This window comes from Thunnus maccoyii, chromosome 19, assembly GCF_910596095.1.
Source record: "Thunnus maccoyii chromosome 19, fThuMac1.1, whole genome shotgun sequence".
Classification (NCBI taxonomy): Eukaryota; Metazoa; Chordata; class Actinopteri; order Scombriformes; family Scombridae; genus Thunnus; species Thunnus maccoyii.
Window position 1 is genome coordinate 20,673,170 of NC_056551.1, and position 24,693 is coordinate 20,697,862.

General features: G+C 37.3%; 2 protein-coding genes across 2 annotated transcripts; both read right to left on the minus strand.

Moving 5' to 3' along the window:
* Positions 1 to 9,236: 9,236 nt before the first annotated feature.
* cacfd1 (calcium channel flower domain containing 1) lies at positions 9,237 to 16,136 on the minus strand. Its single transcript, XM_042395185.1, has 5 exons — positions 15,552 to 16,136; positions 12,702 to 12,774; positions 10,829 to 10,954; positions 10,544 to 10,651; positions 9,237 to 10,150 (listed from the first exon to the last, which is right to left on the minus strand). Exons 1-5 carry the CDS (start codon positions 15,658 to 15,660, stop codon positions 10,060 to 10,062), a joined length of 507 nt encoding a protein of 168 aa, XP_042251119.1. The 5' UTR covers positions 15,661 to 16,136; the 3' UTR covers positions 9,237 to 10,059.
* Positions 16,137 to 17,036: 900 nt separating this feature from the next.
* Positions 17,037 to 22,177, minus strand: ptcd2 (pentatricopeptide repeat domain 2). Its single transcript, XM_042395364.1, has 10 exons — positions 22,026 to 22,177; positions 20,704 to 20,796; positions 20,485 to 20,614; positions 20,198 to 20,315; positions 19,265 to 19,343; positions 19,080 to 19,171; positions 18,848 to 18,961; positions 18,667 to 18,741; positions 18,465 to 18,578; positions 17,037 to 17,643 (listed from the first exon to the last, which is right to left on the minus strand). Exons 1-10 carry the CDS (start codon positions 22,153 to 22,155, stop codon positions 17,422 to 17,424), a joined length of 1,167 nt encoding a protein of 388 aa, XP_042251298.1. The 5' UTR covers positions 22,156 to 22,177; the 3' UTR covers positions 17,037 to 17,421.
* Between the last annotated feature and the right edge of the window lie 2,516 nt (positions 22,178 to 24,693).

Here is a 24,693-nt window from a genome sequence, read left to right on the forward strand (position 1 = left end):
TCCCTCTCTCTCTCTCTGTCTGTCTCTCTCTCTCTCTCCCTCCACAAAGCACAAAGCCCCTCATTGGAGCAAAGTTCCCAAGTATGATGCAACCGGGAGCTGGAGGGAGACAGGTCCTCCTCTCTAGAGATTAAATACACTTGCCCCTGCGAAGTGTGGGAGAAATTCTGCAGAAAAATTACAACAGAAACTTCCAAATTCAGAAGAAATGAATTTGAAAATGACATAATCTAAGAAGTCTATCTGCAGTGATTGAGAGTATTCCTATTTTCTGCAACTTTACACATAGTCTCCAAGCATACTACGTTTACAATTTTTCAAGTCTGTCTTAAAACAACAGTCAGGTGTCCATATGAACACTGGAAGAGGTTTTCCTCACTGTAATCATTCCTCCTGTTCATAGTGGCTGTTAAAGGATCCCTTTCAGATGTGCTTTCAATGTAAGTAAGTGATGGGGGCCAAAATCTATAGTGTGTCCACACAGTCATTTAGTGCAAAAATGCATTTAAAAGTTTATCTGAAGCTTATATGAGGCTTCAGCAGTCTGAGTTAGTCATATCAAGTGGATATTTGCCTACTACTTGATGTGACTCATTTGGACAGTTGAAGCTTCATATTAGCTTCAGATAAACTTTTACACACATTTTTGCACAGAAGGAGGACTGTGGACATTACTAATGGTCAGTATGAACAGTATGTTAGAGATTAAACTATTTAAGAGAATGTAAAACAGTTAATATCTTCACCTTGGCGAGCTACAACAGCAAACACCATAATTTCTACTTCTACGAAGCTTATACATTTCTTATCTATTTTGTCCACCCTATTAATATACATGAGCGGGGAAAAATACACTTTTCAATATAATGCACTCCAGTACACCAGCACCACCCACTACCACCTCAATAATAAACATAAAGAAGAATTATCTCCTTTCTGACAATGTCAACAAATAACTGAAGGTGTACAAGCTTTGTAGGAGTAGAATTTATGGCACAGCTGTTGTATTGGATTGTACAGGTGTTCCTAATAAAGTGCTTGGTGAGTGTATGTAAGCAGATACTAATCAGCATCAATAGGACTTATCCAATAATACAATGATACATTGACAGGGGCCATACTGCATATAATGATTTTTACTTTTCATACTTTAAGTACATTTTACTGCCAGTAATTCTGTAATTTTACATTGAATTTTAGTTTTTTTAATGCAACTCTTACTTGTAACTGAATGTTTTTATATGGTGGTATTACTGCTGTTACTTGATAATCTGAGTACTTGTTCAACCTCTGTCTCTCTCCAAAAAAGGTCTAAAAAGATTAATATTTGTTCCTGTCATATAACTTGAAACATCTTATTTTTCTTTTGTTTTCTCTCAATCTAGGCTACATTTTTTTTCCCTTATTGCTTTATGCAGTGATTCCACTGTAGGCCATGAGCCGCAGGTTATTTTTCTCAACATAAAAGACATCTTTCAGGTTTTATTTTGCTCCCCGTAACATCATTACTGAGTCAGTTAGCTGATCAAATGGAAAAGATTCATCACACAGTCAAACCTGCCTCGGTTGTTTTCATCGTCCTTGGAGTTTTCCCACAGGAGCCCGATGAGTCTATTAGTAGATAACAAGACTTCAGTGACTTACAGCCATTAGTACCTGCATGACAAATTGTTCTGATGACTCTAAAATGACATCTCAGTTTAGAACAAATGGCTGTTTGCTCATAAAGTGCAAATGATGGAGTGTTAGTTGCCATGATGCTCATTAACACACAGCTTCCACTCAGCAAACACAGCTTTTTATCAGCCTTTCACCTCTTAACCATGCTGTTGTCAAACTACAGCTGCCAACAATATTAAGCCTATCATGCATGTTCAGGCCAATATTAAGCCTGTAATTGCAGCATCAGATGTTTAATTTGCATAAAAAGAGTGTCCTTCATTACACATATGCTAATGCTAGTACTATCACATCATTGATTAAATACTTGGCTGACTACTCAATTAAAAGTCATGTTGCTGAAGTGCTGCAATTGCGCCCTCTGTTGGTTACTCGCTATAAGTAACTGAGAAGCTAAACTGCCATTTTACCATGTTTCCAAATGTGGTTTAAAATTAATAGAGCATACAAAATAATAAGTCTTTGTAAAGTATATAGCATGTAGTCGGTTACCTTACAGTTCAGAGGAAGCAGATATATGAGCTAAATCCTTGAAAATCAACTGGCCACAACTAAATCCCACTAATCTGCACCCAAAGGGCAAGATAATAAGTTTTAAAACAATAAGCTTTATAGGTGAGAGAAAATTCCCCCGGCCAAGAAAAGAGAGGCTAATGCTGTCATAATACAGTTTTAATTAAATAGTGAGAGGTGGTGACTATTCATTTGATTAGTTAATTAAACAGGCATTAACCACCAGTGAAAAAAAAAACCTTTAAAAAAAACTCAAAACATCTGATCCATATGTAAGGTCAGCCTCACTGAGAGCCATGAGTTTAATAGTTTAACACCACTTGCTGTGATGGCAACAATCTGATTTGATTTTTTTGCAACACAAAACGTGTGATTTATTGGTTAACATGTAGATGTAGAAGCAGCACATAAAATGACTATATGGTGTAAGAAGAAAAAAAAAAACATCCAGTTGCAGCACATTTCATGGAAATGAATCATCCAGTTTCTTCCCTTAAACACACAGGACTTGTGAAGGAATCTTTAAGTCAAACAGGAGGGATGTAGAGACGTTGGTCCTGATGAGGGAGGCGTTTTCTAATTTGGGCACTTAAAGCCCAAGAGATTTAAATCAGGAACTAGACTTGCAGTTATATTTGCAGTCCAGCCCACTGGATTATGATTTTTGTGTGGAATAGGAAGTTAGCTCAAGGCAGTTTTTCAAGTCTGTCTTAAAACAACAGTCAGACGGCCATATGAACATTTAAACAGGTTTTACTCGCTGATAATTCCTCCTGTTCATACTGACTATTAAAAGATCCCCTTCAAATGTACTTTCAATGTAAGTGACGGAGGACAAAATTGTATTTAAAAGTTTATCTGAAGATAATATGAGGCTTCAGCTGTCTGAGTTGGTTAAATAAAGTGGATATCTCATATTTTTGCACAGAGCGACTGTGTGGCCCCATCACTTACATTGAAAGTGCATTATGAAGGGATCTTCTACTGGTCAGTATGAACAGGAGGAATGATTACAGCAAGAAAAACACGTGTCAGTGTTCATTTGGGCACCTGACTTTTGTTTTAAGACAGACTTGAATAACTGTGAACTATCTTTCAAGTAGTGGACATGTTAAAGTCAACCACAGATTGATTTAAGAATTAGTTTGGATTATCCATAAATATTAAGCTAAAAGATGAAAAGACTGAAGTACTAGAGATTCAAGATTATTGTCAAGATTGTATTTGGTAAAAGAAGGTTTAGAAAAGTTGATTGTAACATTGTATATTTTGTATTTTTGGTCATTTATACTTCTCTTGTAAATATCTGTACCCTTAATATCTATGACGATCTATAAATTGCACGACTGACCAAGAGATATTAGGAAACTGGAAGCAACCTCCCTGATGAAGGCAACATCACCATGAATGTTGTATTGTGGATACACAATTTGAAAATATTAAAGTTATGTCAGAACGAAAGTTTGGTATGTACTTTGTGCACATGAAAACACAGATAAACTAGGCAGTTTTACTCCCTGCAAACTGTGATTAATGATGCCAGACAGTTCTCTGTCTGTGGAAGTCATGTCTAATGATAAGAAACCAGCTCATTATCTATTAACAATTCCTAGCAAGAGATTCCCATCTGGTTGTATCAGTGTTAAACCACCTTTATCTCTACTACAGTGAAGTCAGATGGTTTACAGTCTCACCATCTGATTATTACAGCTGCTAGAAAAGAGCCAGCCTGTGATGGGTCAAAGAGTTGTTTTAAAGAAAACATCTGGAGACATTTTAAGAAGAGCACGGCAAGTCCAGGGCAGCTTGAATCTTCAAAAATTAAGACTAGACAGTGGAAAGACAGCCATCAGTTGGGCAGTCAAAGAAAAATAAGTGACATTGAGAGTGAGGTCGTGGGAATGGGTTGAAGTGAAGAGGATGGCATCGCTGCACGTCAGTCAGTTTGGAAAATGATTTTATGACAAATATCTGAAGCTGACAGAGAAGCGACAGAAGTGTCTGCAGAATCTGAAGAATAGACGTGAACACGTTGACATGTCAGGTTTACAATAGATAACATTGCTCAAGTACGTACAGTGTATCCAAAGGAGCATTATATAAAGTAATATTTGTGCCTGGTTGAGTATGACTGGCTGTTTCAAAAACTGTAAGAGATAGAGGATTATTTCCTCTGTTTCTCTTTTATGTCGCAGGGAAAAATGTGAAAAAAAAACAACCTCAAACAGATCTAAGTACTCTACAATCAATCACAAATCAAAATGATACAATCCAGCATGCAAACAAAATATGGAAACCCTAAGGAAGCCCGGATTTCTGTGATGAGACTGACATCCTGAAATCCTCTGTCAGATATTGTCCTTTGATCATTAATAAAAGAAAAAAAAAAGATCCTTGACACTCAGAAGTATAAATCTTTAAGAAGATTGTGCAAGTACTCAGACTTATGAAGTCTTACACTTACTTTTTGCATGAGTCGGGTGTTTCTCTTCCGTATGTTGGGTGATTTCTTTCAAATAATTGGTTCTATAATACATTTGTTTTATTGTATTAGTGGCTGACCTACAGTGACCTACATGAGTACATCAAATAGTCTAGTTCACAAACTTCATCATCAAACACAGGTGTCAGGTTCAGTTATTACGTTTATGACAGCAGTAAAGGAATGACTTTAATTCTGTCTATTTTGTTTTGTTGTCTCAGCACAAAAAGGTACTAGATGTCCTCAGAATAAATGCAAATAAATGTTTTATTTGCTCCAAAAGCAATCCAGTTCCAGGAATCACATGTCTGGTTAAGTTTCTGGGGCCATGTATGTCACAAACACTGTTTCATGTCACAAAAGGGGGAAACAAAATAATGTAGGCGTCCCATTGAAATGGACTGCCTCTGATGTAGCTTAATCACAGTTACAAGAGGGTCACATTAGTCAACACTTTAATGTGCAAGTTTTCAAAGGAACATAAGATAGTAAACAAATCTGTGCACATATCACAGGTGCACTGGTTAAAAAAAAAAGAAAACTTCACTTGGATGTTTTGATCTATCACTGTGCAGAATGACGTATGTGCAGTTTGACACTGAAGCCGTTTTCACATTCATCAGCTGAAAGGGGAAAGTTTAACTGTGCTCGATGCATTTTAAGACATGTAATTACGAGCATGATTTGTGATCACAACGAATTTGGAAGCCAATCATGATCCAGCAACTTACACAAGCGTGATGTGGAAACATGAAACCACCAGCACACATACTCGTATAGACTTGACTCAATAACAAAGTAGAAGATATCTTGTGTTCATCAGTTAAAACTTTTGAAATGAGGCATATTTGCATACTATGAGGGTGAAGCAGGAGATGTAATTATTTTAACCACTTAACAACACAAAGTCTGGAGGTAAAAGCAAGGGATATCATACTGTGCACTGGAATTAGATGTTTGCTTCTTATAGAAGCTAATCTCTAGATGTGATTAACATAATTCCACTGTGAGCTGTTGGAAATACCAACCTATAGTCAGATCAATTTATCAGAGGGACTAATGATGTGCCTTCATTCTTGAAAGGACGTTCTGTTTACTTCTTGCTATCCTTATTTCAAGTCCCCCTCCACTGTGCAGAGTTTGACACTACGACACTGTTTTCACATCTATCTGTTAAAAGGTGGAAAGTTTCTCTGTGCTCACCAAAAATCTAAATTTAAGGCATCTTACCTGTGAGCAGGATTTGTAACATCACAACTTCTGGGGCCAACTGTGGTCCAGTATGCTACTTACACCAGTGTGATGTGGAAACTTAAAGTCTCCAGTGCACAATCACTGAAAATGGACTTTCAACTTCTGAAATGAACAATATTTGCATATTCATAAATTTAACGAGATAATTGAACATTTTGTGGTAAAGCTACATCAGACACAAATTATTATTCCAAGCAGATTCTTATAATTATCTTTAAACATGTCTAGGGGGGATCTTTAACTAGTGCACATAGACTACTTTGCTACATTTCCATAAATATGAAAAACTGGACCATCTGTAAGTTAACTGAACTCTTATTATGCTTTTAGAATTTGTGAGAAAAGCTCACATCCAATAACACTCATTTCTAAAAAGTAACTGAAGCTGTCTAATTAGAGCTTTAACCCAACAAAAAACACCAGAAACCAACACCAGGGTAGTAGTAGCAAGTGTGTTTAATTCACTAATTGATGACAGGATCAGGATTCACATCACAACACATATTAAACACATATCCCTTACAGCAGAAGATACAGTCAGTTTTGGATGCACATCACTGCAATAAAATAACGATGGATTGGTGGATGGACGGCTGTGGAAAGTAACTACGTAGCCTTATTAAAGCTGTAGTGTGAGATGGTGTAGTGTCAGGCTGTAGCATATCCCTGGTGTGTTTGTAGTGTTGCACCACTTGTGAATGCTGGTTGTGCATGTTTTTGTCTTTTCCATTGGCTTGAATGATATAGTAACTTCATAGTCATGCTTATGCTAAACTGTATCTACAATCTATGCATTAACTACTGTGTCTGTATGCTGTGTATTGTTGAATATCATAACCTGAGAGCCGGAGGAGGTGATGTGTGAATAATCACCGCAGTCACTGACCAGCCAATAATAGACTTAAACAGCTGTAAGAGGTACGTGTGAACAATTATTCCCAAAAGCATCCTTGTTAACCATGACAATAGAGGCAAGGCAACAAAACAATATTAAAACACAAATCGTACATTGCTGACCACTGCATATCTCATTTCAGTGACAAAGGCAAACCATGGCTCTGATGATTGTGTGGGATACAGACCAATTAGTCCCTGAATCAAGACACTGTCCCTCATTAAATTTTAATGTGTCCTGGTGGAGTAGAGTGCACTAATTAGACTCCTAATGAACACAGAACAATCGGCAGATATATTCAGTAACAGATTGGAACATAATTAAAAAGGTAAGACATGTTTTAAAAATGAGATCAAATAAGCGCACACATTCCAGTTTTTTTTCGTTACATAATGTGCCGCAAAGTCTGCAGTCACAACTTGGCTACCGGCTGCTTGATCATGAGGAACAAAACATAAACAAGCTGAGCTCCTCTCACCCATTCACTGAAAGCTTTTAAATGCTACTAAAGGTCGAGTGCAGGAATGCCTCAAGTGAGCATCAGCAAACGCTTAAACAAACTGAAAAGAAATACATGAAAGCATAAAACAAACACAAGAAAAAAAAAAGAGACTGTCTTTATCTTTGGGTTTACCACATACATTCCCCCGATTCTAAAAATGTCCCTAATGCCCGGGTACGTTTGAAAATGCATTCAGGCTGCAGTTCAGAGGTGTCTGTGCACAGTAGGTGTGATGCTGAAATTACTGGCTTGGTATTCGTACCTCAGACTTGTCATTTGTAATATGTGCGTCTCAGGCAAATGAGCTGTGGCTTTTCAGAGTCATTCAGGAAAAGCAACCGATGATCTTTTGGGACTCTCAATACTTGTTTTCGGATGAAAGAAACTGACAACTGTCTCAAGTCTAAATGCAACTGTGAGTGTGTGTATGACTGTAATAATGAAAATACAAAAGAAATTCTTTATCAGATTTCTTGATTAAACACACCCTTTTCTACTAAAAAGCTTGAGCTATCAAAGGTCATAAATCTAACCGCTGCTATTCAATAAAGTAAACTAATTCCTAAGAAAAACTATGATCTCAGATGAGATCCTTATCAACAGAAATAGACTAGCAGTTCATAAAAAAAAAAAAAAACAGGGGAAAAAAACACTTATGGTAACACTTTACTGGATGTTATTTACAGATCTGTTGTAATGGTTTAAAAAGTTAGACAGCTTTTCCCCCCCCAAAACACTGGTGATAAAGTACTCTTCACCTCAACTAAAACTGATCAACCAAGATCAAAACAAACCAAGGAAATACATACAGGTCTCATGCTTAGTCTGCACTGACTTGTGCGTTTGAGTCTACATACATGCTGCATATGTTCCACATTGCTGACTTGTACTGAAAGGTTTTAAAAAGATCCTCAATTATAATTGGAAAGTCTTCCCTGTTGCCTTAGTTGACATTTAATGCAAAAATGGACCACTCTCTCCTGTGAGGCAAGTTGTTCAAATTAAACGCCTCACTGCTAAAAACTTGATGATAATGAGGTTAGAGCTGTGAAACAGTGACATCAATATTTGAGAGGTGATGCCAGACACAGGATGACACACACAGCTCGAGTCTCGCTCACACTCTTTCTTGCAAAGCTTAACTTTACTTTTAACACAAACAATGAGAAATGTCTATCTCTCGTCCTAATATGGATACTAGAGTACTTACTTATTTTATGAATGAAGTGATACACAAATTGAAGCAGCTGCGGTTGTCTGTGTTTGACCAATCAGTGATGATCATCCCTGCAAACACCGCCCACATAGTTCCTGTGCTTTTGGAAACTACTACCCCCTGAGCAGGGACTTTTTGGGGGCAAAACAATCTCTGCTACCTGTGTTTCCACTGGAGGGACCAGGGTCTAAATTTTAGGAAGATTGTTTTTGTACTTAGTAGTACTTTCCAAAAGTACAGGAACAATGGGGGGGGGGGGGTTTGCAGGGATGACTGTCGCTGATTGGTCAAACACACACAGTGTGGTTGCTTCAACTTGTGTACCGCTTCATTCATAAAACAATGAAGTACTCCAGTATCGATTTAGGACCAGTTTAGGACAACGGGAGGACATTTCTCTTTGTTTAATAATGTAAAAGGTGAGATATATAAGAGAGATAGCGTGAGCGAGCTGACAGTACGAGCAAGAGAGAGAGAGAGAGAGAGAGAGAGAGAGCAGCAGTGGTCAAGCGAGCTTGAGACTGAATGAAGAGAGGGAGTGGCAGTAGCCAAAACAAAGCCAGCAAATGAAAGAAATAATAGAATATTTTCTGATTGTTTCATGGTGGTTATGTTATAAAGCAGAAATAAATAACAACAACAGATGATTTACTGTGGAGACAGACGCTCTCTGCATTTCTCCTTTTCATTCATTCATTCATTACATCCAACTCATGTCATAGTAAATACAAAGAACAACAAGATAAGTCTGTGTTGTTTTTTTCCTGATGTGTGAATGCTACGTTTCAAGCGCCGCCCTCATTTTTTAATTCCTTCTGGGTCTAACCTGCATGATCTACCTGGTTTCTTAGATGCGGTGGAAAAGCAAACAGGAATGCACTACAGGGACTTTTAGTTTCAAGTTTAGTTCCTCTGGTTCCAAATTACCTGGAACTTTTGGTTGAAACAGGGCTTTAATGGGAAAGTTCCTCATCATTTGACCTTTCTTTACTCCCTGCACTCCCTCAGTCAGACAACTCTGAATCACAGCCTGAAAGTCATAGTGAATGACCTGAAGTCAAATATGTACATTTTACAATCACATTATTTCTATTCAGATTTCCTGAAAGGCTCGGGCTACAAAGATGTAACTCACAAAATTTTTCCCACCAAAAAAAGGGGTTTAATAACTGACAGCAGCAAAACAACAAAGGGAAACAAATAATAAATACAACCCATAGGAATAATTAAAAACATAAAAACAAACCATCAAATCACAATGACAAATCCCATTTACACGCCAGGTACCAAATAATGGACTGAATCCAACGTCAGTCTGTTTGGATACTATTAGGTCAGGAGAACAAGAATGCAACAGTTTAACCAAATAAATAAACTCAGTACCGTTGTTATTTGGTGACAGAAATGGAATAGAGGGAAGGAGTAATGGAGGAAGAGGTAGGATGGATGGAGGACAGGGAGAAAAATAATCTTCAGTAAGAAAAGAGAGGAAGAGGAAGGGCGGGAAGGCGGATGCCTCACTCTGGAGCGCCGTTTGTTGTTCCTGTCATCCTCTCTTCATCCCCTTGTTTCTGATGCTGCAGTCTGGCATAAGTCACTGCGTCTCCCCTGAGAGAAAAGGAAAAAGAGGAAGGAAGAAAGAACGCAAAGACAAGGATGGTAATAAAAAGTTATGGCAAAGGGGGGGGAGGTGGGTAAAAAACAAAAAGGAAAAGCAGGAATGACAGATGTTAATTGCAAGGTTATTACACCACTCACCTTGTCAAAAGTTAATTTGCATGAATAAAGAGGCTCATTAAGATTGTTAAGACTTTCAAGCATAAAATAAAAAATCTTATTAACTGATTATAATGTGACATATTGAATTTAATATGAGAGCCTGGGAGTGTTTTTATGGGTGAGACATTAGGAGATAAAAGTAATTACAAAATGTCTGTATAGAGCAGCTTTTATTCAAATAGATAGTGAAAATAAGTTATTAACCACTGATAGATGTCTTACTTTTTGCCTAAAGACGCAAGGCCGTACAGAACTCCTGTAGCGAAGGCGATGGCGTTTCCAAACAAGGTTGTAAAGGAGAAACTCAAGAATATGGGAAAGAGAGCCATCCTGAAAATGACCAAAGAGACAGTAAATCATATTACAGTACGTACATGCTGTAGATAAAACAACCACATTCCCGAAAGTATGTCTCTAACTAACCATTTGAAATTCTCATAGCAAAAATTGAATTTTTCATACAGTGAAACACACTCCCCAGTGACATAAACCATGTATTGTTCTCACCCGCAGTAGAAGAAGGCTTTCTGCCAGGGTTTCAGTTTGTCTGCGCGGGCGGCCACTGCATTAGCAAACTCTATGAACTGGCAACAGAATGGGACCTCACATAGGAACAGCACAAAGGCGTTCAACCTTGAGACGGGAGGAGAAAGGACACAAACGCAGCAGTCAGTCAAGCCCGTGCACTTTAATCTCAAATACAACTCTGGCTCAAATCACGAAGAGGAGGTTTGGAGGAATTTCAAAACAGCAGCCTGTTAAGAAAAGAACCTTTACTGCTGTCACCACTGTCATCGTTCAAGGTATTCAAATTGGGCTGGAACACTTGTGATAAAATATTTACAGCTGTAAAAACAGCAGAAAAGTTTTTAAGTGAACTGGTGAAATAGTGAAATAAAACTGACATGATATTAGTGTGACTGACAGTCACAACATAACTTGTTCTGGCTTTTTATATAAAGACTTCAGCCATTGTTAATCTGTAGAGTTGTGGACAGTAGCTTCCTGATAGTGGATATAAGATTCAAAATTAATGAATAGGTGTGTTTGTTCAGCAAAATCTTATTTCTAAGAAACCTGTAAAGCCTCCTTAAACTCTGGTGTAAAGAATAAAAATGGCAAAATGTCTTGATTTGTAATTTTTACCATTCAATATTTATTTCAAGCTAGCATTGTCGCTAATCTGACAATGTAAAGCTCTTATTTAGTTGGCAAGAAAAATAAAGCATAGATATCTTTGTTAAGGCATGTACTAAAGATGTATTTCAAATTCAGAGTAATGACAAGAATTTCTCCACACCTCCGTCATTTGAGCACAAGGTGTTGCTACATGAGACTACTGCTCTCTATCGATATACATACACTTTAACTAAAGGAATGTAAATGAACAGGTAATATGAAAGCATAATGCATGGGATATAAAAACTGGAAATCTGAACAGTAAAGCTCTGATGAGTCACAGACGTTTAAAGGGGACGTATCATGCACATTTCAAAGTCTATATTTATATTCTGGGTCTCTAGTTGAGTATCACTGCATGATTTACAATTCAAAAAACTCCTTATTTATCTTATAGTTGCCCTTTATGCAGCCGCTCAGTTCAGCCTCTGTCTGAAACAGGCTGTTTTAGGCTGTCTCTTTAAGACCCCCCTTCTAATGAGCCCACTCTGTTCTGACTTGCCACCTTCTGGAAGCTGCCCCTTAGCAGACTTAGAGACTATGTAAACAAACTATAGTCGTTGGATTTCACTCCTTTTTCTTGTTCTTTACTCAAAACGGAAACTTACATCCGTAAGTATATACATCCGTACATGTTTGAGCCCGAATCTAATCTGAAATATTCGAACAACCCATGGAACAACCTTAGCAACAAAGATGATGGAACAGATGGTTATTTGTGGGCATGCATGAACAATTTGACATGAATTTGTTGGGAGTAGAAAAGACATTGTAAACGATGCGTTCAGAACAGGCTGTTCAAAGTTTTGGAACTTTGGCCATGTTGAACAGAGACATCCAACATCATAACAGTACATAAGCATGATATGTCCCCTTCAAGAACATTTGTATGTGACTTTCAGTTAGTGTTGTAGGTGCTTAGTGAAACATGAATTGGATCCAGCACACATTTGTGTCAGTAAACATTATAGGTTGACACCCTAGCCAAACTATAATGGAACAATTAAAGTATTGTCTTATTCACTAGATTAAACAATCATCAGGCTGTTTAAGACAACACTTTTACTGTGCGACTGTATTCTGACAGTGACAAGATGTTTTACAGTATATTTATACCAGCAGCAACATATAAAAACATTTAGGCTCATGAAATGTGAATGGATGTTAGATTAAAGTAAACAAAACAGTGTTTAAGACTTACACCATCCATACTCCAGCAGCAATGTTTAAAGGGTTCACAGTGACACAGTTCCACACTCCTGCGATGGCACAGGCTGCATGATTCAGATCACAGAAACAATGTTAGAGTCAATCTAAAGACAAGGCTGTTATTAAGATAAGACCGATGACAGATAATTTCATCACACGAGCATTATTTAGAGATTGGCCTCTTATTTATGGAACATCTCAGTGGGGAGACTGGATCTTAAACTTAGGGTTAAGTCAGCACATAAATGAACATTTGTAGTCATGTTCAGGACTGCTTTAACGCAAGAAAATCAGCAATGTGGAACATATGCAGCATGTATATAGACTCAAATGCACAAAAAACACACACAGATAAATGTCTGTCATGAGCAACACATTACTTTTACATTGGCCACATCAAAAGCAAAGGAATATCTGGAAAAAAAAACACTGATTAAAATGCTTTCATATCTAGATGTAAGAGCTATTATGAAACATGCTTGGCTTGAAAATCAGTTTCCCCATATCAAATTTGAAACACGTATTACCACCGTGTCAAAATCAAAGCGGGCTATATTTTTCATGTACAAGATCATTTCAGACAGATTCCTTAAATGATAACTATGAGTATTTTAATTAAAAGATTTTTTTTTTAGCTTTTGCCATGGCTGAGATTCACTGTGTGGAAAGTTTCATAACTTATTTCATTGTAGATCTTTAATAACTACACACACAGGGCCAAGAGGAATCATTGATTATCCATTGTCTGAAATATATGTATACTGCTATTAACGATTGTTTCGTCTATAAGATGTCAGTAAATATTAAGAAATGGCCATTAGAGCCCAAGCTGATATCTTCAAATGTCTTGTTTTGTCCAACCAAGAGTCCAAAATACAAAAATATTCAGTTCACTATCAGATATAATAAAGAAGAGCATGAAATTCTCAAAATTGAGAAACTGGAACCAGCAAAAATTTTGTATTTTTGATTGAAAAAGACAAACATTTTTTCCATATTTCCAAAATAGTGGAGGATTAATTTTCTGTTGATTAACTAATCAATTAATCAACTAATCATTGCAGCTCTGAGTGCTATATAAGATGAGGTATACAGGAATATTAACACGCACAAGTGCATGATGGTTGTGCAAAAGCTGTGAAAAATTGTGGGGTAAATTGTGGAGGAGGTTATGAAATAATGTGCAATATAGCATCATCACACGTTTTAGAAATATGTCGGCAAAGGCAATTAACACAACCGCAGTAAATCAATCAATGTTATCAGTCCTATACGTCTTAATATTAAAAAAATAATAATAGTTGCATTGACATTCCCATAAAGCAATCAATCATATAGACTATGAGGTTTTATGGCTTATTTTCAAAATAAAATAAAAATGAGGATATGTCAGCTTTTAACCGTTGTAAATTATCATTAGTCCTGTGTGTGTGTGTGTGTAACCCAGTCAATTATTTTGGAATAAATGGAAACATAAGGCTCAGGTTGAAAATGACTGAAATTATATTTTTAAAATGCAGAATCTGTAGCCAAGAAATACATTTATATAACAGGAAAAAGATCTAATTTTATCAACTGACTTTTGTGTATCCAATAAGATTAATAACGGTTACATTTCCCTGATAATGTGCACACTAGCTCACTTACACAAACACATAGAGAACGGAAAATTGGTGCTAAATATTTAACACCTGTGCTTTTACTTCTGTAACAAGTCAAAATGTCAGGTGTGACAAACTCCTAGCAAAAGTCTCACCTCTACTTTAACACGTGCGAATGCACAATTTTTTCAGGACTGAAGAAGAAAGAGGTGTCGAAAAAAGTAGAATCTAAATTCTCACATTCAATTCACAATAATAAGTCACGAACATGTCTTAATTTACTGATGCCTATTATTTATAATTAGTAATTCTGCTTTCTTTTCAGGGGGGGCAAATAGCTCAAAATTTCATCACAACCCTAAAATACATATATTACAACCGCCCGTGTGTGTGAGACAGCTGTCCGTACACAAACTTCATCACACTTCAGTGTCTAGTATGATCTTTTGTACTCTGCAAACAGAAAACAGCAGTTTCAGCCTGAATCTCTGGTATGAGACGAGACGGTAAACATGCCTGCTGTCTAGGTGAAGTTTCATGCCATACAAGCATATCCTGCTCCTTTCCAGCCTCCTTAATAATACAGAGCCCATTGAATATGCAGTGCCCCAGGTGGTTAATGTGATACAGCTACTGTGACTCTAGTGTCACTGTGAAGGATAGAGAGACAGAGAGAGGCAGGAGGGCTGCAATGCTGCTGCTGGAAATTTGCAAAGCCAGCAGTAAAAAGAAATAAATCTGTCCCATGCTGACTCCTTAGGGAATGAGTCAAAGAACCTTATGTGGACTTGATGGGTTTGTATCATATGGTTAATTTAGGAATAATAAGATGTTATGGGGTAAGCAAGCCAGGCAAACAGGCGGTGGCTGCTGCAGTGAAGGGACAATGGGCAGTGACAAAGCTTTTGTCCAACCTGGCTGAGCAACTAAAGAGAGGTATATGCTCAATCAGTAACATATATTCCCAAATAGTAATCTGATGCCTTTCCTGTTATTTCTCTGCTGTCATCCTCATTTTAACAAAGAGTCCACACATTGAATTGTATCAAGGAGTCTGCCAGACTACAAAAAAATAAAACTCCTGCCTGCCACAGCTGCCACAGAAATAACACAACTAAATAGCATTAAACAGTCAGCTGACACCACTTGTATTCACTTCACATGTTTGCCAGGATTTGTGCATCTTATCGCTTCTCTACTGATTAAACAAACACCAGAAATGAACTTTGATAACCACTTACATATTCCTCCCAGAACCCCCGCTATTTTGCAGAGCCATCGGTACCACCATGTCATGCCATCATCATCCGGAGCGGGTTTAGTGGACGCTGCAGCCTCTTCAGAGCTCATTGTGTTTTTCTGGCAAAGTTAGCTAAAGCTACCCAAATCCACTATTTACAGATGAGGCTACCTAACAATAGCTAAGTTAGCTTGTCTCAAGAAACTTAACTGCTTAACTTAGTACGGCACGGCGGTCCCTATTAATGAAACTATATGTAATTTCAACTTTTTTAAAAGTCTTTTATCTTTTCCTTTCTTAGTGTTTTCGCGTTGGCTGATGTTACCAGCGGTTTTTCCACACAGCCTCCCCCGTCAGTCAGTACCAGCTAACCGGCTAGCTGCCTCCAGCCGCCGCTAGGAGTGGATATCACCGCTGCATACGTCCCCAACTCTGTAATAATCCTATAAATAAACAAAAACGATACTCCTTATCTACTTAACTACTATTTTATGGCCGTACGCTACTATCTGGTTGTTTGGCAATCAAGCAGGTCAGCTGGCCGCTCCGTTGTTCTCCTCCCTGGCTGCTCAGCCGATGTGAGCAGTGCATTATGGGAGGGATTTCATATGCGTCATGGTTTGTTTACATGGTTTATTTACATGTTGGGAGGGGTCCGATCAACAGATTTGAGCTTGTAATAAATGCTTTATTACATATTTATGGTTGAAACAATGCACAGATTAAAGGCTGTTCATACTGGATAATAGGACCCCTTCATAATGCACTTACACTGTGCCAAATCTGTGCAAAAATGTATTTTAAAGTTTATCTGAAGCTAATATGAAGCTTCAGCCGTCCAAATGAGTCAAATCAAATCACTATCTTTCAACATTAGTCTTTTTGTCACTATACTTCCACTGTAGCTCAACAGGGAAACACTGTCCAAAGAAAAAAAAGTTGATATGATTAACTCAGATTGCTGAAGCCTCATATAAACGTCAGATAAACTTTGGATTTTGGCCCCCATCACTTAGATTGCAAGCGCATTTGAAGGGGATCTTTTAATGGCCAATATGAAAAAGGATGCCTTGCTCTGTGACTGTCTAATAGATGATGTGCACAGTTGTCAATTTAAACACAAAAGTTGATAATACACCGGTTCACATTACATGTCTTTGTTAAGTCTGAGAAAATAACCCCGATGATGCCACAGTGATGTCATCGGAGTTGTCTCGGCTTGCAGACTATAAATTTACGCATCAGATTTAATGGAAAACAATTCGAACTGTGCATGTGGAGACTTATCAGTTAATCATTGCATCATGCATTTTTGGAGCTTGACAAAACGTACGATTAGGATATCTCTGCTGCATTGATTCTTCTGAGTCCCCCCTACTTTATGGAAATGTGATACTAAATCAATGGAGTGCTCCTTTAAAATGCATGAAACAGCAGAATATCAGGATTTCACCTGAAACCCAGCACATCAAAACATGACAAAGAATCTTTCTTAAAATATCTTATTCATCTTTAATCATTCACACTTTCACGTACACATCACATTTTTCCAATTCATTCATGTCATCCACATGTGATCCTTACAGGAATATTTATACCCATTAAGATGGTCTTTCCTCAAACTTCATTTCAGCAGTTTTCTGTTTAGTGTAGGTACGTACCAGGCAAAAATGTACTGTGACCATTTGCAACAAGATAGGGACAACTAAAATATGAGACTAAAGTTCAGTCTGTAGAGGGATGAATGTGTCTGTCTTAAAGGAGAGGTAGATAACTGGGACAAAATCAACTATAGCCAGAGCGAGGGTTTACTAACACTTTTCAGCCACATATAACACTAGTTTTGAGGGACGGGGTTAAGGCAGGGTGCCTCACTCTGACAGCAGAGTGGACTGTAGTGGTGTCAGAGTCCTTCGGCTGATCCTCCTCTCCTCCGTTATTGGCGCTGGTTTCCTTTTCCCTGTTGGTGTGTAGCACAGCATGTCATCGAGGGTCTGCTGAATCACCTGACCAGCTCGCTCAAGCTGAGACACTATCTGCTCCACTCTCGTCATGTGTGGTCCATCCTCACTTCGCAAACGCAGCAGATCCACCTGTGGAAGAGGTCACAAGAGGTCATTGAGTCAACTAGCTACTCGTTCACAGCAGAGTTTTAGCCTCACTAGCAGTGTGGCTATGTCTGTCCGTCACTGTGGTCCAGATTGAGACATCTCAACAACTCTTGGATGGATTGTCATGAAATTGTGTGCAGAAATTCATGGTCCACAGAAGATGAAACCTACAGACTTTAGTGAATCCCTGACTTTTCCAAAGGTTTCACCGTGAGGTTCCTCTTTTTAATTTTTAGGGAAACGTCTCAATAATTACTGGATGGATTTCCATGAAATTTGGTACACACATTCATGGTTCCTTCAGGATCAACTGTAATAACTTCAGTGATGTTTTAATTTTTCATCTGGTACCATCATTGGTCTAAATTTTAATGTGTCCAATACTTTGGTTTGTGACCAAACAGTAGCAAAACTACTGGTTTACCCATCAGCTACTTTTAGTTTAGTGCCATTAGGTCTGACTATTATTTTCTTGACTTTGTCTATAAAATGTCAGAAAATTGTGAAAACGGAGCAGGAAAACGTTTACAAATTTGTTAAGAATAGTGCAGAGAGAAGAAAAAGAAAAAGACGAAAAAATACATGAAATAAGAACAAGTAGTCTCCATCTTTAGCCAAATCCTCAGTTTGTTTTTCAAGCGTGAGTAGCGGGTACTTTTTTTTTTAGATTCTATAATCTGTGCGCACACTAACCTAAACTAACAAAAAAGCGAGACAACATAGTTTAATATGCAACCAAGATGACACATCTTTGTTTCAGATCACACAATGGCAATGAACAAGCAGTCAGATGTTTCACTCACCACCTCCTGAGAAAATTCAGGCTTCTTCACAAAAGAAGGACTTTTAGACAAAAAAGCTTCAGACAGGATGGAAACGGCGCCTGTCACTGCTCCGGACATTGCTAATAGTACGACCTAAATCACAAGAAAAAAAAAAAAAATTATGGAACAACAATGACATAAAATACTATGTTAACAGTGTAGTTGTATGATGTAAACTTACCTTCAAATTTTGGCATAATCTGCTGTCTGTGCTCATTATTTGTGAATACAACGACCGTGCGTTTTCAATGTCATTCTGAAACAAACAAACAAAAAAAGATAAATAAAACAGATTACTGGTACTATTTTAATATTCTTCACATCTCTCTGCATGAGTGATGAGTATAGAAGATATAACTAACCTGTCGAAGCGCTAACGCCACGGCAAAGCAGTAAGCATGTCTGGGGATAAAGTGCCCTTTGGTCTGACCCTCCTCTAAGAGAGCAGTGCAGATCCTGTAGGACTCAGGTGTGTTCTGTCCAACATAAAACAGGACGTCATTTCACAGCCAACAGTTACAAACATGAACTCAATGCTGTAATACGAAATGTCATTAAAAATCTAGGTAGATAATCCATTCGCTTGACAGTTACCAGTTTATAGCAGGTGCCAGCTGCCAGGATCAATGTGTCCTTATTGAACGGTACGCCTTGTTTCCTCATGGTTCTCAGCACCTCCAGAGCAACTGCAATAGTTGCAAAGTTTAGTATATTATAAACACACATGTGACCATAACGTCAGATAAAACACAACACTACAAAGTTAATCTGTCACTTACTTTCATGAGAGCCTTTTGTGAATAACATGTCTATGGCGATGTTGAAGGAGGTGGCGTCGTTGAAAAATCCTCTCATAGTCTGTTCAGAGAAATGAACGGAAACGTTATTACTCCAAAAAATATGAGTCTTATCTTCTATTTTCCAAGTACACTTACAATGTAAGTAATGAGGGACAAAATCCACAACCCTTGTTTTGTGCAAAAATGTATTTAAAAGTTTATTTGTAGCTTATATAACGCTTCAGCCGTCTGAGTTACTCAAATAAAGTGAATATCTTCCACAGTCACTGTCTTTTTAGTAAAAAATACTTCTTTGTGTCTTCATGGACAGTGTTTTCCTGTTGAACTGCGGTCAGTGGAAGTATAGTAACAAAAAGCAGGAATTTGGCGAAAGAAGACAGTAACTTTGAAAGATATTGACTTGATTGGACTAATTTAGATGCTATAATAGCTTCAAATAAACCCCCCATCACTTAGATTGAAAGTGCATTAAAGCTGCAACAATTAGTTGATTAGTTGCCAACTATTTTGATGATTGATTAATCATTTTGAATATTTTTTTAAGAAATTTTTTGATTTTGATTTTTTCCAGCTTCTCAAATGTGACTATTTTCTGGTTTCTTTAGTCTTCTACGATAGTAAACTAAATATCTTTGGGTTGTGGACAAAACAAGACATTTGATGGTGTCTATCTTGGGCTTTGGGAAACAGTGATCAACATTTTTCACCATTTTATGGACCAATCAACTAATCAATTAATGAGCGTTGGTTGCAGCCCTAAGATGCATTATGAATGGATCTCTTACTGGTCAACTTGAACAAGAGGAATAATTACAGCAAGAAAAACATGTGTCAGTGTTCATTTGGGCACCTGACTGTTGTTTTAGACAAATTTAAAAAACTATGAACCCGTCCTTTAATGTAATGTTTTACCTTATCAGTAAGCGTAGCAGCAGCCATCTCCTCCAGACCCAGCTCATAACAGAGTCTCATGAAGACAGGACCAAACTTGAACTCTCCAAATGCCAAATTCTGGTTCTCTGCATGATACCTTTCGAGTGCAAATCAAAGAATCATAAATATGAAACTCAGATATTTATCACATGGTGACATTTTGTGGCTCTCTGAAGTAAGTAGAATCTCACTTATTTCCCACTTTTTCTTAAGGCTAAATGTCTTGCAGAGGAGGAGCAGAGAAAATATTTTTAGGTGTACTGTACCTATACATGGCATCTCTGGCTATCATCATGTCATCTGCAGACTGGCACAAATGAAGGAGTAGCTTCAGCTCATCTCGCAGTATCAGCTCGTTCCTCTGTAGCTTCTGATTGAACAGCTCAATATAATTCCCTGTAAAACAAGGTGAAAATCCTCTATGTATCAAAATCGCATGACATAAAACTGCAACTTAGTGCCAGTGACAAAAAAAAATACTTTACCTTTCGATCCAGTGACAAGGTGCGCCACTGCAAGCTTCCTCTGCTGAAAGTCTTGTAGTTTGATAACATCTTCTGACAACAGATGCCTTTTTGCTGCAGAGAAAACAAAAATTCAGGTGTGTTGGTGTGTTGTGTGGTAAAAAGTCAGGTTGGTATAGTGAGTAATGACCACTGGGTAAAACCATTACCAAAGAAAAACATCAAGTGGTGGAAGAAGTATTCAGATCCTTTACTTGAGTAAGAATACCACTATATAAAAGTACTCCATTACAAGTAAAAGTCCTGCCTTTAAAATCCTACTTAAATAAAAGTACAGAAGTATTAACAGCAAGTTTACTTAAAGTATTAAAAGTAAAAGTATCCATATTCCACAAAATCAGCCCATGTGATTGATATATGATAAATGTTATAATTAAATATTATGATTAAAGAATATTACATTATTAAACTGAATTACAGTATAAATACTTGATGCATCAGTGTGTAAGCAGCATGTTACTGTTGTTGTAGCTGCTGAAGGTGGAGCTACTTTGAACTATTTTATAAACAGTTAGCTAGTTTAGTCCAGTGGTTCCCAACCTAGGCGTTGGGCCCCTCCAAAGGGTCGCCAGATAAATCTGAGGGGTCATGAGATGATTAATGGGAGAGGAAAGGAGAAAAAAATTCTGATACACAATTTGTATTCATTTCTGACTCATTTCCAATCTTTTTATGCAATATTGAAGAGTTTATCCTTTTTTTTTTAGCATCAAATGGCTACTGAAATGAAACTATGTGAAAACTTTAGAGGGGAAACTGAAACATGACAAAATGCCCCAATAAGTAACTACAGAAATTAAAGCAAGAAAAGGTTTGTGAGCCTGTAAAGGAGGAAATATGTACAATGTATTGAATTGCATATCATATGAATTTAAAACTGCTCTATGCCAGAAATGAGGCATGGTGCCTGAGAACTTCAACCCATGTAACTATGTGTTATAGCTTATCAGGTTGTTTACTTGTCGTAAAATCCTAATCTGGAAAGCAACTAAAGCTGCCAGATAAATGTAGTGGAGTAGAAGTATAAAATAGCATAAAATTGAACTACCCAAGTAAAGTACAAGTACCTCAAAATTGTCCTTAAGTACAGTACTTGAGTAAATGTTCTTAGTTACATTTCACCACCAAGTTAAGTGGATTTTAATGCAAAGCTCAACACACTGACATGGACTGTTAACTTAAATGTGCTAATGTAGCCCAACTGTTAGCAGTCTGTAAACCAGCCAGTTTTAATAAACACTCGCGTTTCACACATGACTTTTAACGACTTTAGTTTGTCTTACCTCCTGCACAACGTTCAGTCCAGCCTGGCTGTAAAACACGACAAAATCCTCCTTTAGAGGGCTCATGTAGTAACGACCGACAACATTTACTAAATCTGCCCAGCGCCATATTGCCCGCTGACTGTACCATGGCGATGAAAACAAAGGGGACTGCTATTGAACATATTGTAGTGTTTTAAAGCGCTAATTCCCATACAGTGTAATTAAACATATTTTAAAATGCACTTAACACTATAAGTATATTAATGAATCAATTATCGACTGGGATAATATGTTTAACTATTTGTTTTCATACTGTAATACGCGATTTGCAAATGGCATCGTCCAACATCCGGCGCAGAGTACAATTTTAATTCTACATTATTAATTTTATCATCATTTGCTTTTCTTGTCAGTGACATGAAGCTGTGCTCATTTTCATGCCATACATTTTCTTTTGCAGAGATGGAAAAATCATTTAGTTATTATTATTATTATTATTGACCAACACGGCAGCCAAAGAGGTGTTCGTCTTTTAGCCAACAGGTGGTGCTCTTGCACTGCTTTTTAAACATGTCTGAACCATTGACTGTATATAAATCTTCACATACAGTAAATGGTCCGAACAGGTTGTTGCTGCCCGGAAGTTTTAAAAGAGATTGACAGAGATGAAAAGTAATTAACTACATTTACGAAAGTACTGTAGATACGTATAGTTTTTCCACTTTTATCCCACTTCATTTTACAAGATTTTGACCAAGATTTTAAATTAAAAAACATATGATGATCTTATAAAATACAATGCATTGCTAAGGATTAAACCACTGGTTCCCAGCCTTTTTGGCCTGTGACCCTTTTTTAAAAGAGCAGTGTTTAGATGGGCCCATAGTCACAGATATCTCAGATGTCTAGTTCCATCAAAGAGAGATTTCCTCTCTAAACGTCTCAGATTTCATTGAGGCCTAAAAAAGTAAAACTAGCAAACAAAAGATAAGAAAAAGTCCCAAAAATAAATATCATACAGATTTGTATTGCAGCACTTTGTTTTTGTTGTTTTCTACTCTGTAAATCATCACACGACCCCTCAGATTTATCTTGCGACCCTTAAATACCCTCAGCTACAACAGTAAAATGCTACTTAAGCACCAGTAACAATCATATAATAATATATCACTTACAGTGACCAGTTCTCAGCGGAATGAGTACTTTTACATTTACATTTAGCTGAATATTTGTTCACTTTTATTTTAAATGTAGGACTTTTTCTTAAAATGGGGTGTTTTTACATGATTGTAGTGGTAAATAAAGGATCTCGGTACTTCTTTCACTACTGGAGATTGCGTGGATACGATAGCTGCAAGATTTTCATTGTCTCTGGCTGTTTAAGTTGGCAGAAATAACTTCTTCTGCTCATGCCTTGCCATTACAAAAAACCATGTAAATTAACAGACAGGTTAATAAATGATGATTAAAAAACTAAACTAAACTAAACAACACAAACAATCAATGTAATATCAATAAAACACACACAAACAAACAGGGCTCTCACAAAATCCCAAAGTACTACGTCTCTCTTACTGCTCCAAGCATCAAGAAGTAAAATAAATTTACTATTGGAAATTTACAGACTAAAAAGATGTCATTGATATTGAGTCTACCTATAAACTAAAAGGCTAAACTGGAAAAAAGAAAGGCAGCAAGAGAGAGAAAATATACTGTAGTAATAATTGAGAACAAAAAAGAAACAAAAAATACGGCGTTGTTTTGTTTTAAGCATTGAACTGTCACACAGATCTAACTATGGTTACAAATACCACAGCTGTGGTTTGGCAACACATTTTGCATCAAATTACTATTTGACCACATAAAACCGAATCACATGCACAATTATTTGACTGAATTGTTTTTTTAGTCCAAATGTTATGTTGAAAAAACTGAGACAATGTGGCCATGAGGCTTTTTTATTTATTTAAAAAAGTGATTCACATTCACCTATGTATACCTTAGTATAGGAGGCCTGCCACTACTTGGTTCACCCGTTGACCTACACAACATTACATAACCAAGGACTCACAGTATATTCATAGAAAAGAGCTCTGCTGCATTTTCTTTCTGAAGGTCATGTTGGGGTCGTACATTTGAAATCTTGAAATGCTTTCTAGATTCAGCATAGCTCCTTACACCCACACTTTTTATTCTGTCAGAACTCTAATAGTAGTAAAGTCTTATTGGGTTTTTTTTTTATCATATACAAATGTACAGCATATGTCAAGTCCATTACAGTAAAATATGAGTTTTCACTGCAGGTGGTGGGTAGACTGCAGTGGAAACATGATTGCTAAACCTGCAGAAATTTGGAGCAGTAAACTGTATATATGTTGTAAAAAAAAACCCCCACAATGATTAAGGTCTTTCTTAAAGTAACTCCTACATAGACAATCTCATACTGTGAAAATAGGACTGGGACAGGGAGGTTCCCCACTGTTGCCTTGGCAACAAGATCTCAGCCCATGCAGCCGAGATTGCTTGCTCAGCCAATCAGAAGCAGGGCTCTGGATAATTTATAGTATCCTGCAAGGTGTATGTGTCTCTGTGGGGTTTTCTCTCCATGTGCGTATGTATGTGTTTGCATTTACAGTTCATTCCTACATATACAGCTACAGGTTTAGAGTTTACTGTAGTGCCAGCT